This window comes from Pseudophryne corroboree, chromosome 1 (assembly GCF_028390025.1).
Source record: "Pseudophryne corroboree isolate aPseCor3 chromosome 1, aPseCor3.hap2, whole genome shotgun sequence".
Classification (NCBI taxonomy): Eukaryota; Metazoa; Chordata; class Amphibia; order Anura; family Myobatrachidae; genus Pseudophryne; species Pseudophryne corroboree.
Window position 1 is genome coordinate 1,114,969,220 of NC_086444.1, and position 15,142 is coordinate 1,114,984,361.

The 15,142-nt window shown below is 51.5% G+C and overlaps 1 protein-coding gene across 1 annotated transcript in view; it reads left to right on the forward strand.

Moving 5' to 3' along the window:
- The first annotated feature begins 7,810 nt into the window (after nt 1-7,810).
- PGM2 (phosphoglucomutase 2) overlaps nt 7,811-15,142 on the forward strand; it is a 76,807-nt gene continuing 69,475 nt past the window's right edge. Inside the window, exons 1-2 of the mRNA XM_063922406.1 lie at nt 7,811-8,113; nt 13,558-13,725. Coding sequence (XP_063778476.1) covers nt 8,033-8,113; nt 13,558-13,725 — 249 coding nt within the window. The 5' untranslated portion in view covers nt 7,811-8,032. The remainder of the gene's footprint in view (nt 8,114-13,557; nt 13,726-15,142) is intronic.

Here is a 15,142-nt window from a genome sequence, read left to right on the forward strand (position 1 = left end):
AGCAGCAGCAGAACACAATTTGAGTCACCTTGGAGGGACTACACAACAAAAGGCCACCAGACTTATCCAGACACTGAAACCTAGATTTCAGCACACCAAAACATCTTTCTATCACATTCCACGTGGACTTATGTGCATGATTGTAATTGTGTTCAGCAGGGGTATCAGGTCGGGACAATGGAGTTAGAAGCCAAGAGAAACAGCCATATCCTCCATCACCTAAAAGACAGATATAGTAACGTGATTCATGTTAAGATACAGCAACACATAAGTAACACACTGTGGGGCAGATGTATTAACCTGTAGAAGGCATAAGGAAGTGAAAAACCAGTGATATGTGCAAGGTAATAAAGGCAGCGGACAATCTGTTCCTAAATGTTCATTTACATATTGGAGCTGATTGGCTGGTGCCTTTATCACCTTGCACAGATCACTGGTTTCTCACTTCTTTATGCCTTCTACAGGTTAATACATCTGCCCCTGTATTTGGACAAAGTATACGCAGGCCTACACATATCAAATTACATACCAAGCAGCCATCCATCTGGCATTTGTCCGTCCTCAAACTTATCAAAGAGGGATGACTGACTGAGGATGAAGGAGTCATGGCAGCCCCCAGGGTAACCAGCAACAACACTCATTATTTTGAGATTTGCATCACAAACCACCTGCACATTTGTGGAGTGTTCGAAATGGTGGTTTGTATATATGTGCTGCCTGCCCCTAGGTGGTCTCAGCTGAATGTGTGTGCAATCTATGGCTCCAAGTACATTGGGCATGCCAGCCAGCTCATAGAAATCTACCCTGACGGCATGCCACTGAGACTCCTGGGTAGGGAAGCAGATTGAGGCCTCGATGTGGGGCTGCAAAACAGCCAACACCTGTGTGTATATTTTACAGTACAATAAACATGAGATTTTAGGACAGAACTGGCCACCGAGAAATTAAAACAAATACAAAACAGAAGAGGTAGTTAGGTATACATCACCTGGGTTAAGATTCTGGAAAATGAGGGCTGTGAGATTCCTATGACATCCCCAGACACAGCCTGAAAGCTGCCAGTAGCCAGAAAGTGCAACACAGCCAGGAGTTTGTGCAGGCCTGAGACAGAGCGAGAGCGTGCTGTCTAAGGGGCTAGGCCCAATTTGACAAGGTCATACAGACGGAAAATGTTGTTACGATTTAGACGGAACATCTGTATGACCTTATCATCGGACAATGCGTTCAAGTTTAAACGCCCCCTAAAAAATCGAGGCCTGCGCAGCCTCCGCGGAACCTGTACAACCTGCTGAACATGTTCAGTTTCTTGGCCCTGGTTACTTACAGGCTGATGTCTGAGGAATCCCACAGCACACAAAAGATCACTGGCCCACAGTCCTGCTGCCATTGTAGGTGTATTGAAATGGGCCTAACATCCTTTTATAGGCATCCTAATTCAGGTGGGAGTGATTTTTTATTTGCAACATATGTAAACACGACTGAAAAAAGCAGGTCTATTTTTTTTCTGCTTTTTTTTTAACGAATCGCAAAAAAATACGACCGCATTTGAGCACTCAGAGACTAACACCCAAATACGAATGAATAGTGAATTCCCGTATTCTATGTAATAACAGCCGCGTTTGACCGATGGTCTATTCATTCGTATTTGTGAACGTTGTCATTCAAACCATTACGAATAGTCCAAACACTGCCGAGATTTGTGCTTAGTGAATTCCCGGATTGGGACTTAGAAAAAAAAAACACAAATCGGACAAACTCGGATTCTTAGTAAATACTGGCCATTGAGTTTGTAATAAGAGACCACAGAGTAGGCCTGCAAGACGTCATGGAGGGCCCGAAGAGAATCGTGAGGTTCGGTAATGGTGAGAAGAACATCATCCGCAAAGAGGCAGATCTTGTACATATGACCAAACAAAGCCGGACCTCTCACCCCGGGATTTATGCGGATAGCCTCCGCCAAAGGTTCTATGGCTAATACAAAAGCTAAAAGGGATAACGGGCAACCCTGGCGAGTACCGTTTGAAATTGTAAATATGGGAGAGAGCATACAATTTATAGATACTTTAGCTGCAGGGACAGAGTAGAGTGCAGTAATTGAGGACAGGGCCCTACCAGAAATACCAAATTTGATCAAAACTGCTTTCAGATAGCCCCAGTGTAGTCTGTCGGACGCCTTCTCTGCATCCAATGAAAGTAACAAAAGAGGATCCACCAACTCAGAGAAGGCGTCCAACAGATCTATAATCCTCCTGGTGTTATCGGGAGCCTGGCGGTTCTGTACAAAGCCCACTTGGTATTGGTTAATAAGGGATGGTAATAGCAGATTTAATCTATTAGCTATTAATTTTGCGTAAATTTTAACGTCTGAATTTAAGAGGGCAATAGGGCGGTAGTTAGATAGCATAACTGGGTTCTTACCAGGTTTGGGGAAAGCTACTATTCTGGCTTCCAACATTTCCGATGGAAACAAGCCAGTTGACGTAGCCTCATCAAAAACCGTCCTCAAGACCGGGGCTAGGGTATCTCTAAAACATTTAAAAAACCCGTTTGTGAAGCCATCTGGGCCAGGGGCTTTATCTGACGGGAGGCCATCAATTACTCGACTAATCTCCTCTAAGGTCCATGAGCATTCCATCAACTGAAGGGATTGATATCAGCACCAGTATTAAGGCAACCAGATATAAATAAACCCTTTTTTCTCGAAGTGGACACCTACTCGGAAGCGGTAGGAGCGGTACTCTCTCAAAGGTACGAAGATCATAAGCTCCATCCTTGTGGTGACTTCTCGAAGAAGTTTCTCCCCGCCGATAAGAACTACACTATCGGGGAGCAGGAGCTGTTGACGGTCAAGCTGGCCCTAGAGGAATGGCGATACCTCCTGGAAGGAGCTAACTTCCCTATTACCATTTATAGAGATCATCGGAACTTAACCTTCCTGAAAGACCTACAATGTCCGCGTTTTGCTCATTGGACCATGTTCTTCTCCCGCTTTTCGTTCATCCTGACTTATCAGGCTGGTTCACAGAATATCAAAGCAGATGCTCTGTCATGGTCCACTACTTCCGTTGAATCTGAAGAACCTCCTCAAACACACACCGTCCTAGATGGAAAAGTTTTTGCCTCCACTCGTCTACAACCTCCTGCAGGGAAAACCTTTGTCACTCCCCAACTACGGAAGAAACTCATATCTTGGGCTCGCATTTCCCGATTTTCAGGTCATCCAGGTGTTCACAAGCCAATGGAATTTCTGCACACATCCTATTGGTGGCCCACGCTGAAAGCAGATGTGATAGCCTTCATTTCCTCCTGCATTAAGTGCGCCCAACACAAGGTCTTTCCGCAACCTCCGGCTGGGAAGTTATTGCCTCTTTCTGTACCCTTTCAACCGTGGTCCCATTTTTCAATGGACTTCATAACAGATTTACCATCTTCTAGAGGCTACACTACAATCTGGGTGGTGATAGACCGATTCTCCAAAATGGCCCACTTTGTACCATTGAAGAAATTACCAACAGCATCTGAATTGGCCCACCATTTCATTTCCGGGATTTTCAGGCTTCACGGTCTTCCCACCTAAATAGTGTCTGATCGAAGGGTACAATTTGTACAGTAGCAAAGTTCTGAAAATCCCTTTGTACAGCCTTACAAATCAAATTGCAGTATTCCACAGCCTATCATCCACAGTCCAACGGTTCCACAGAACGAGTTAATCAAGATTTGGAGACCTTTCTACGCATTAACCTTTCCTCTTCTCAGGATGATTGGGTAGAACATTTACCTTGGGCTGAGTTCACCCACAACAATACTTACCATTCTTCTACTAGGCTTACGCCCTTCCTCATTGTTTACGGAGCCCATCCTAAAGTTCCAGCATTTCAAAGTCTACTGGCACTCGACCTCCCTAAAGCGTTTTTTGAACATTTGGAATCGAGTTCATACCAATCTTCAAAAGGCTTCTCTTCGTTACAAGAAATGGGCTGATAGAAAACGAAGAACAATTCCTAGTCTCAAGGTAGGAGAAGTTTGGCTTTCTACAAGGAACTTACGCTTACGAGTACCTTCAATGAAGTTTGCCCCCCCTCCCCCCCCACACACACACTTTATAGGTCCTTTTCCAATTGTGGGAATAATTAATCCAGTGGCTTATAAACTCAAACTACCCCCTTACCCCAAAATTCCTTCTTCTTTCCATGTTTCCTTGCTAAAACCTTTAGTTTTGAACCGATTTCAGGGACTGTTACCACGACCACCCAATGTGGAATAGAGTTTGAGGTTAAAAAAGTACTTGACTCCCAAATTCGTTAAGGTCAGTTACAGTCCGGAGTAACGGTCCTGGGAGTACGCGACAGATGTTCATGCCCCAGCATTAGTTCGCAAATTTCATTCTGAACATCCTGAGAAGCCTAAATTGTGTCCAGGGGCCACTCTAAAGAATGGGGGTAATGTCACGGTCTGGCGGGAGACTGTGCAGGGGAGCCGGCTCTTACCTGTCCGGTCCCTTTGGAGAAGCCCACTTGGTGGAGGTGCGGGCTGCTGGCACCGGGCAGGGTGCGCTGAGAGGACAGGCAGGGGCACTGGTTGGTGGCTCTGCAGGCTGGCAGCATGTCCCTCCGGCAGGGGTTAGCGGTGCTGCTGTGGAGCCATGGCTTCTGTAAACAGGCTGGACTGTGCTCCCGGTGGCCATCTTGGATGTGGGCAAAAAGCCTGTCTTGCCCACACTTCACCAATTTATCACTTTCCTGTGGCCAATTGGCTCCGAGCAGCTGCTATAAGACAGGAAGGCATGGAGGAGGGAATTTGCCAGTGCAACGTCTTTCACAGTATCTGTGAAGCTCGTTCTCTGTACTCCCGCAGCATCTCCAGTGTCAGGTTCTTGTTACCGCAAAGTACCCAAGCCTCCTGATATAGCCTTACGCAGACTGCCGACTCTGTTCACGTGTTCTACCTAGCTACCTGTTCCGGACGCCGCAGTAACCAGCCTTCAGAATTTCTCCTTTAAAGTACTGGGTCACGGTTCTGGTATCCTCAGCCACCCGCTAACCTACAGTCGTATCTCTATTCAACTGTCTTTGACGAACCCTGTTAAACTACTCCAATAAATAAATGCGCAAGACCTTCATCCGTCCCGCTCGTTTGTGATTCAGAGATCCAAGTGCACCAGAATCATCTTCCCCAAATACGGATCCACAAGAATCCTCAGACGTGACACCCAGCTACTTCCTCTCACTGATCTCCCAGCTACTTCCTCTCACTGGTCTCTCAGCTACTGCCTCTCACTGATCTCCCAGCTTCTGCTTCTCACTGGCTTCCCAGCTACTTCCTCTCACTGATCTCCCAGATACTGCCTCTCACTGGTCTCTCAGCTACTGGCTCTCACTGATCTCCCAGCTACTTTTTCTCACTGATCTCCCAGGTACTGCCTCTCACTTTTCTCCCAGCTATTGCCTCTCACTGGTCTCCCAGCTAGTGCCTCTCACTTTTCTCCCAGCTACTTCCTCTCACTGATCTCCCAGCTACTTCCTCTCACTGGCTTCCCAGCTACTTCCTCTCACTGATCTCCCAGCTACTTCTCACTAGCTTCCCAGCTTCTGCCTCTCACTGGCTTCCCAGCTACTGCACTGTCTCTCACTGATCTCCAAGCTACTTCCTCTCACTGGTTTCTCAGCTACTGCCTCTCACTGTTCTCCCAGCTACTTCCTCTCACTGATCTCCCAGCTACTTCCTCTCAATTTTCTCCCTGCTACTTCCTCTCACTGATCTCCAAGCTACTGCCTCTCACTGGCTTCCCAGCTACTTCCTCTCACTGATCTCCCAGCTACTTCTTCTCACTGGCTTCCCAGCTACTGCCTCTCACTTGGCTTCCCAGCTACTGCACTGTCTCTCACTGATCTCCAAGCTACTTCCTCTCACTGGTTTCTCAGCTACTGCCGCTCACTGTTCTCCCAGCTACTGCCTCTCACTGGCTTCCCAGCTTCTACCTCTCACTGATCTCCCAGATACTTCCTCTCACTGGCTTCCCAGCTACTGCAATGTCTCTCACTGATCTCCAAGCTAGTACTTCCTCTCACTTTTCTCACAGCCACTTCCTCTCACCGATCTCCCAGCTACTGCCTCTCACTGGTCTCTCAGCTACTGCCTCTCACTGATCTCCCAGGGTAGCGTCTAGATTCTCTTTGTGCAGAGGACCTTTCCCATAACCCCCTGGGTCCATGTCACAATCTATTTGGAATAGAAAAGTGTGGCGAGCAAAGCGAGACACCGAGCCCGCGAGGGTCCAATGCCGCATAGAAAAAAAAAATACCCCAAACGATCGGAGAACGAAGAAAACATTTAGGAGCTGTAAGGGTGGAAGTTCTCTCCTGCCCTCTCGTTTTGTCACGTCCAGGTCCTTTGCACGAAGGCAACATAGACACAACTGATCTCCCAGCTACTGCCTCTCACTGATCTCCCAGATTAGGGGTGGGCAACAGGCGGCCCGCAGACCGATCCTGCCTGGTCCGCTGTGCCCCACCAGAGTGCAATGACAAGCGGGCCGACATGCCGCTTGTCATTGCACTGCTCTCAGACGCGGCGCTGCTGAGGAAATCCCGGTCACGTCACAATGCAACTGACCGGGATTTCCTCTGTTATCATGCGCTGGGCGGCACGGGGGCGGGCACTGCAGTGAGCAGGAGCGGCGGCCGAGAAGCGGAGGCCAGTGAGGAGAGGAAGCGGCGGACAGCGAGCGGGAGCAGGAGAGGCCACATCAGCAGTGACTCCGGCCAGCAGCAGTGCAGATCATCGGACAGCGGGGATTGTCTGCCACTGTGACAAACAGGTAAACTCCCTGTCCAGCCAGCCCCTGGATCACTGCTTAAGCTGCTATATAGGTTTAGGGGTGGGGAGGGAGGGGAGTTAAAAACTGCAATATGGGTTTTAGGTGTAGGGGGGGAAGGGGGGTAGGGACTGTCTGCCGTAATGTGTAAAAACGGGGGCCCTGTCTGCCGTAATGTGTAAAAACGGGGGCCCTGTCTGCCGTAATGTGTAAAAACGGGGGCGCTGTCTGCCGTAATGTGTAAAAACGGGGGCGCTGTCTGCCGTAATGTGTAAAAACGGGGGCGCTGTCTGCCGTAATTATAAAAACGGGGGCGCTGTCTGCCGTAATGTGTAAAAACGGGGGCGCTGTCTGCTGTAATGTGTAAAAACGGGGGCGCTGTCTGCCGTAATGTATAAAAACAGGGGCGCTGTCTGCCGTAATGTGTAAAAAGGGGACGCTGTCTGCCGTAATGTGTAAAAACGGGGGCGCTGTCTGCCGTAATGTGTAAAAACGGGAGTGCTGTCTGCCGTAATGTGTAAAAACGGGGGCGCTGTCTGCTGTAATGTGTAAAAACGGGAGTGCTGTCTGCCGTAATGTGTAAAAACGGGGGCGCTGTCTGCCGTAATGTATAAAAACGGGGGCGCTATCTGCCGTAATGTATACAAACGGGGGCGCTGTCTGTCGTAATTATAAAAACGGGGGCGCTGTCTGTCGTAATGTGTAAAAAGGGGACGCTGTCTGTCGTAATGTGTAAAAAGGGGGACGCTGTCTGCCGTAATGTGTAAAAAGGGCACGCTGTCTGCCGTATGTGTAAAAAGGGATCTCTTTTTGAGTATTTTGTGTGTGGCCCTCGAATATTCGCTGGAAGTGTTAAGCGGCCCACCAGCTGAAATAATTGCCCACCCCTGTCCCAGATACTTCCTCTCACCGATCTCCCAGCGGTAGATGCTAGAATCAATCTCCCAGCTACTGCCTCTCACTGATCTCCCAGCTACTTCCTCTCACTGGTCTCTCAGCTACTGCCTCTCACTGGTCTCCCAGCTTCCTCCTGCCTGTCTCTCAGTAACTCGCTGTCAGTACCGGGCTCCTAGGCCGGTGTCATGCGCTCCTGTGCTGCTGGGGTAAGGCAGACACACACAGCACGTAGAGAGCGTCAAATGGGGGTGTGACGCAGCCAGTGACAGCAGCGGCGGCTCCTCCCAGGCCGGGACGGGCACAGCACGGAGAGAAAGAGACATGGCCGGGAAGGAGCACACCTCTGCCGCCGCCGTGACAGCTCTGGGCCGGGCTGCTGACACCTGGCTGACGTGGGACAAGGTGAGGCGGCCTCATGCACAGACATACTGTAGGTGCCGCTGTATGTAACGCCGCAGCAACGGTGCAGTGATATCGGTCATCGTGCCCTCCCCTGTGCCCTGTGTACACTGTCCGGGCTCCACAGCAGTTGCAGCATCAGTCATTCATTGTGTGTGTACATCAATATTTGTTCTTCTGAGTTTACTAAGGTTTTCTATTTTGGGATATGATTGTGTGTGCGGTGCTGCACATTGGTGCCAGCAGCCCAGGGTATAGTAATTACTGTCAGTGCTTCCTCCCAGAAGAAAACACTTAAAAATACAGGGTATTGCATAACGTACGTAGATAGTATCTTTTTTTTTTTCTTAAGATACATTGATACCATATGTGTTCTAGTGTAAGTATGTGTCTGCTGCACCGTGCGCGCGTGAGTGTTCTGGTACGCGTGTCTGCTGCACCGTGCGCGCGTGAGTGTTCTGGTACGCCTGTCTGCTGCACCGTGCGCGCGTGAGTGTTCTGGTACGCCTGTCTGCTGCACCGTGCGCGCGTGAGTGTTCTGGTACGTCTGTCTGCTGCACTGTGCGCGCGTGAGTGTTCTGGTACGCGTGTCTGCTGCACCGTGCGCGCGTGAGTGTTCTGGTACGCGTGTCTGCTGCACCGTGCGCGCGTGAGTGTTCTGGTACGCGTGTCTGCTGCAGCGTGCGCGCGTGAGTGTTCTGGTACGCGTGTCTCCTGCACCGTGCGCGCGTGAGTGTTCTGGTACGCGTGTCTGCTGCACCGTGCGCGCGTGAGTGTTCTGGTACGCCTGTCTGTTGCACCGTGCGCGCGTGAGTGTTCTGGTACGCCTGTCTGCTGCACCGTGAGCGCGTGAGTGTTCTGGTACGCCTGTCTGCTGCACCGTGAGCGCGTGAGTGTTCTGGTACGCCTGTCTGCTGCACCGTGCGCGCGTGAGTGTTCTGGTACGCCTGTCTGCTGCACCGTGCGCGCGTGAGTGTTCTGGTACGCCTGTCTGCTGCACCGTGAGCGCGTGAGTGTTCTGGTACGCCTGTCTGCTGCACCGTGCGCGCGTGAGTGTTCTGGTACGCCTGTCTGCTGCACCGTGCGCGCGTGAGTGTTCTGGTACGCGTGTCTGCTGCACTGTGCGCGCGTGAGTGTTCTGGTACGCCTGTCTGCTGCACCGTGCGCGCGTGAGTGTTCTGGTACGCCTGTCTGCTGCACCGTGCGCGCGTGAGTGTTCTGGTACGCCTGTCTGCTGCACCGTGAGCGTTCTGGTACGCCTGTCTGCTGCACCGTGAGCGCTTGAGTGTTCTGGTACGCCTGTCTGCTGCACCGTGCGCGCGTGAGTGTTCTGGTACGCCTGTCTGCTGCACCGTGCGCGTGTGAGTGTTCTGGTATGCCTGTCTGCTGCACCGTGCGCGCGTGAGTGTTCTGGTACGCCTGTCTGCTGCACCGTGCGCGCGTGAGTGTTCTGGTACGCCTGTCTGCTGCACCGTGCGCGCGTGAGTGTTCTGGTACGCCTGTCTGCTGCACCGTGCGCGCGTGAGTGTTCTGGTACGCCTGTCTGCTGCACCGTGCGCGCGTGAGTGTTCTGGTACGCCTGTCTGCTGCACCGTGAGCGTTCTGGTACGCCTGTCTGCTGCACCGTGAGCGCTTGAGTGTTCTGGTACGCCTGTCTGCTGCACCGTGCGCGCGTGAGTGTTCTGGTACGCCTGTCTGCTGCACCGTGCGCGTGTGAGTGTTCTGGTACGCCTGTCTGCTGCACCGTGCGCGCGTGAGTGTTCTGGTACGCCTGTCTGCTGCACTGTGCGCGCGTGAGTGTTCTGGTACGCCTGTCTGCTGCACCGTGCGCGCGTGAGTGTTCTGGTACGCCTGTCTGCTGCACCGTGCGCGTGTGAGTGTTCTGGTACGCCTGTCTGCTGCACCGTGAGTGTTCTGGTACGCCTGTCTGCTGCACCGTGCGCGCGTGAGTGTTCTGGTACGCCTGTCTGCTGCACCGTGCGCGTGTGAGTGTTCTGGTACGCCTGTCTGCTGCACCGTGCGCGCGTGAGTGTTCTGGTACGCCTGTCTGCTGCACTGTGCGCGCGTGAGTGTTCTGGTACGCCTGTCTGCTGCACCGTGCGCGCGTGAGTGTTCTGGTACGCCTGTCTGCTGCACCGTGCGCGCGTGAGTGTTCTGGTACGCGTGTCTGCTGCACCGTGAGCGTTCTGGTACGCCTGTCTGCTGCACCGTGCGCGCGTGAGTGTTCTGGTACGCCTGTCTGCTGCACCGTGCGCGCGTGAGTGTTCTGGTACGCCTGTCTGCTGCACCGTGAGCGTTCTGGTACGCCTGTCTGCTGCACCGTGAGCGTTCTGGTACGCCTGTCTGCTGCACCGTGAGCGTTCTGGTACGCCTGTCTGCTGCACCGTGAGCGTTCTGGTACGCCTGTCTGCTGCACCGTGCGCGCGTGAGTATTCAGGTGCACGTGTCTGCTGCACCGTGTGCACTCGAGTGTTCTGGTGCATGTGTCTGCTGTACTGTATGCGTGCGAGTGTTCTGGTGCATGTGTCTGCTGTACTGTATGCGTGCGAGTGTTCTGGTGCACGTGTCTGCTGTACTGTATGCGTGCGAGTGTTCTGGTGCACGTGTCTGCTGTACTGTATGCGTGCGAGTGTTCTGGTGCACGTGTCTGCTGTACTGTATGCGTGCGAGTGTTCTGGTGCACGTGTCTGCTGTACTGTATGCGTGCGAGTGTTCTGGTGCACGTGTCTGCTGTACTGTATGTGTGCGAGTGTTCTGGTGCACGTGTCTGCTGTACTGTATGCGTGCGAGTGTTCTGGTGCATGTGTCTGCTGTACTGTATGCGTGCGAGTGTTCTGGTGCACGTGTCTGCTGTACTGTATGTGTGCGAGTGTTCTGGTGCACGTGTCTGCTGTACTGTATGCGTGCGAGTGTTCTGGTGCACGTGTCTGCTGTACTGTATGCGTGCGAGTGTTCTGGTGCACGTGTCTGCTGTACTGTATGCGTGCGAGTGTTCTGGTGCACGTGTCTGCTGTACTGTATGCGTGCGAGTGTTCTGGTGCACGTGTCTGCTGTACTGTATGTGTGCGAGTGTTCTGGTGCACGTGTCTGCTGTACTGTATGCGTGCGAGTGTTCTGGTGCACGTGTCTGCTGTACTGTATGCGTGCGAGTGTTCTGGTGCACGTGTCTGCTGTACTGTATGTGTGCGAGTGTTCTGGTGCACGTGTCTGCTGTACTGTATGTGTGCGAGTGTTCTGGTGCACGTGTCTGCTGTACTGTATGCGTGCGAGTGTTCTGGTGCATGTGTCTGCTGTACTGTATGCGTGCGAGTGTTCTGGTGCACGTGTCTGCTGTACTGTATGTGTGCGAGTGTTCTGGTGCACGTGTCTGCTGTACTGTATGCGTGCGAGTGTTCTGGTGCACGTGTCTGCTGTACTGTATGCGTGCGAGTGTTCTGGTGCACGTGTCTGCTGTACTGTATGCGTGCGAGTGTTCTGGTGCACGTGTCTGCTGTACTGTATGTGTGCGAGTGTTCTGGTGCACGTGTCTGCTGTACTGTATGCGTGCGAGTGTTCTGGTGCACGTGTCTGCTGTACTGTATGCGTGCGAGTGTTCTGGTGCACGTGTCTGCTGTACTGTATGTGTGCGAGTGTTCTGGTGCACGTGTCTGCTGTACTGTATGCGTGCGAGTGTTCTGGTGCACGTGTCTGCTGCATCGTGCGCACTCGAGTGTTCTGGTGCACGTGTCTGCTGTACTATATGCATGCAAGTGTTCTGGTGGGGTGGTCTTCAGTATGCCGACTGACGGGATCCCGGCGCACAGTATACCGGCGCCGGGATCCCGACAGCCGGCATACAACACTTATTTTCCCTCGTGGGGGTCCACGACCCCCCTGGCGGGAGAATAAAATAGCGTGGCGTGCGTTGCGAGCCCGCAAGGGGCTCATTTGCATTTGCGCTCGCCACACTGTCGGTAAGCCGGCGGTCGGGTGCCGGTATGCTGGTCGCCGGGAGCCCGACCGCCGGCATACCATAGTGAACCCGTTCTGGTGCACGTGTCTGCTGTACTGTGTGCGTGCGAGTGTTCTGGTGCACACATCTGCTACACCATTTGCTTGTGCGAGTGTTCTGGTGCACACATCTGGTACACTGTTTGGTTGTGCGTATGTTCTCGTGCACACATCTGGTACACTGTTTGGTTGTGCGTATGTTCTCGTGCACACATCTGGTACACTGTTTGGTTGTGCGAGTGTTCTGGTGCACACATCTGGTACACTGTTTGGTTGTGCGTATGTTCTCGTGCACGTGTCTGCTGCATCATACGTGTGCGAGGGTACTTCCTCATGGTGACTTGCTGGAGGTAGCTGGCTGTAGTACACAATGACACCAGGACATACTGGAACATCACCTGGAGAGCTTTTCTCACACACACATTGTGAAAGCAGATGTCTCTGGCAGAGTGCGTTACAACCGGTCATGGTATCCGGATGATAGACAGTGTCTAGTTAGACAGTCAATAGATAGACACCATATGTTAGACAGACATTAGGTCGACAGGGTCAAAAGGTCGACATGAAAAATGTAGACAATACAAAAGGTCGACAGGGTCAAAAGGTCAACATAAAAAAAGATAGACAAATGTTTTTTTTAATGTAACATGTTTGTGTACTATTTCATACCTTCTCTATCCATGTCGGCATAGAGTTGGTTATAAACCTTGTGGCGAGCGCAGCGAGTCCGAAGCGTGGTGAGCGCAGCCTTTCTACAATTGGGGGGTCCCGGATGACAAAACTATCCACACAAAACACAAAAATGCAAAAAACATGGTGTCGACCTTTTGTACTGTCTACCTTTTCATGTCGACCTTTTGACCCTGTCGACCTAATATCTGTCAACATATGGTGTCTATTTGTTGACTGTCTAAGTAGACACTGTCTATCTATTATACCACACCCACCGGTCATATAATGCTACTGTTTCAGCACCATAGGCAGTACAGACACAATGCGGCTGGTGCGGAACTGAATGCAGGTCAGCGGTAATTGCTCCTGCAGTACTGTACGTATATTTGCCCGCACGTGTACAGCATACCCTCTGTCAGTACGCTTGATTTTCTAGCTGTCGTCATTTGTGCTCACTTAAACACCCAAATCCCTGGTGCAAAAGATGCATTTAAAGGAATAAAACTTACAGATATTCACCTGCTCCTTGTTATTTATTAGAGGTACTGTATATGTTACTTAGTGGGAAGTTGTATGTATGTCAGTTGTTCCCTTGAAGTACAGCTGACCTAGAAGTCATTTTGTAATACACATGACATTTATTTGGTTGTCAAGCTGCAAGTTATGCAGCTTTCTACTGTATATAATGCATACAAAACATAAGGCAAGATATCATTTCCTATCAGCAGATCTCGGTAACCTGCCCTTTTCTCACTGAAATTAATATATTACTTGTTTCTGCGCAGAATCCCAAAACCTCTGCAGCGGTGAAGCAGCTGGTGTCTGATGGGAAGACAGAAGAGTTGGAGAAATGTTTTGGCTCCAGGATGGAGTTTGGTACAGCAGGACTGCGAGCAGCGATGGGAGCTGGTGTCTCCCGGATGAATGACCTGACCATTATCCAAACTACTCAGGTATCACCTTGTACTTTGTGTTACCAACCAATATACAAGATTGTTTGTGCAATCGGGGAGCGTTTTAGGAACACGGGTAGCTTTGGGCACAATAAGACGGCAAATACAGTATTTACAGCTGTACAGACCAGAATGAATGGACAGCCAAGTATTTCATTTTCAGGAAATGTTTATATAACAGGGACATTACTTAAGTATTGCACACTCAGATCGCTTTTCCTGTCTGTCAGTTCTGCACAAGGCCGATGCTAGGGTGTTTGGCGCCCCCCTGCAAATTATAAATTTGTGCCCTCCCTCCCATACTTCACAAAATCATGCTGCGCATAAAAGGGGTGTGGTCTGCTGGGAATCCACGGGAGGAGAGCACAGTGGCTAGTAGAGAACACAGATGGTGTTGGGGGGGGGGGGGGGGTAACACAATGGCTGGGACGGAACATTGAGGGGGGGGGTGACAGAACACAAAGGGGTGACAGTGGGCAGAACACAGAGGGGAGCTGTGACACAGTGACAGAACACAAATGGGGGGGGGGGGGGGGGGGAGCAGTACAGCGAGACTTCCGAGTATTTACAAAATCACGAGAACCAGGAGTCTCAGTGTGTATGCTAACCCGGGCGCTTGCGTCCCTGTGCCCTTCCCAGGGATCTGAAGTGCTGTGCAGCGCAGAGACCACCCACTCATGATGCTGCCTGTCTCTGCCCATGGCGGCTACGATGCTGCCTTTTATAGCTGGTTTACTTACATTTCCTCTTGTGCGCTGACCACAGCTGTGGGGATACTGGGGGCTTCATGGCAGTCGCAGAGGGGCACAATGTGGCTGGCCGCAGAAGCAATATGAGACGCTGCCAGGCATAAGGGGGTGGGGCTTGCTGCAATCTTGCTAGAGAGGGTGAAGCCTGACCTGCTCTACTATAACTGTGCACCTTCATTGTTTTGAATGAAGTGTATGCCACACCAACTATGCCCCATAGAGCCACATTACTTCGGTATATAAAACATACATGGCACTGAACACTCACCATAGAAGGAGTCAGAGATGTTGCTAATGGCTCTTGGAGTGGGCGTGGCTTGCAGAGGGTGTGACAGTCAGTGAGAGCATTAGATGTTTCAGGTGGACGTGGTCAGTGTGTGCCTCGGCACTTCTTCATCCAGTTCGAGTCAGGCAGCTGCTGGTGGGGGCTCATAGGTGAAACTGCATGATGTGACAAATGCACCCATCCACAGTGGCGGCCACCGCATTGGTATAAGACAGTAGGCAGCGCTTCCACTATACGTGTGAGCGGAGGCAAGGGCTGAGACGTTGCCGGACACTGGATGTGCCAGCTACTGGATGCCTAAACCGCTCCATACGTCATTGGAACATGCGGATGGGGAAGTATAGTCCTTCCCTTGGTGCTGCCTGAGTGCCGGCTCCTGCCC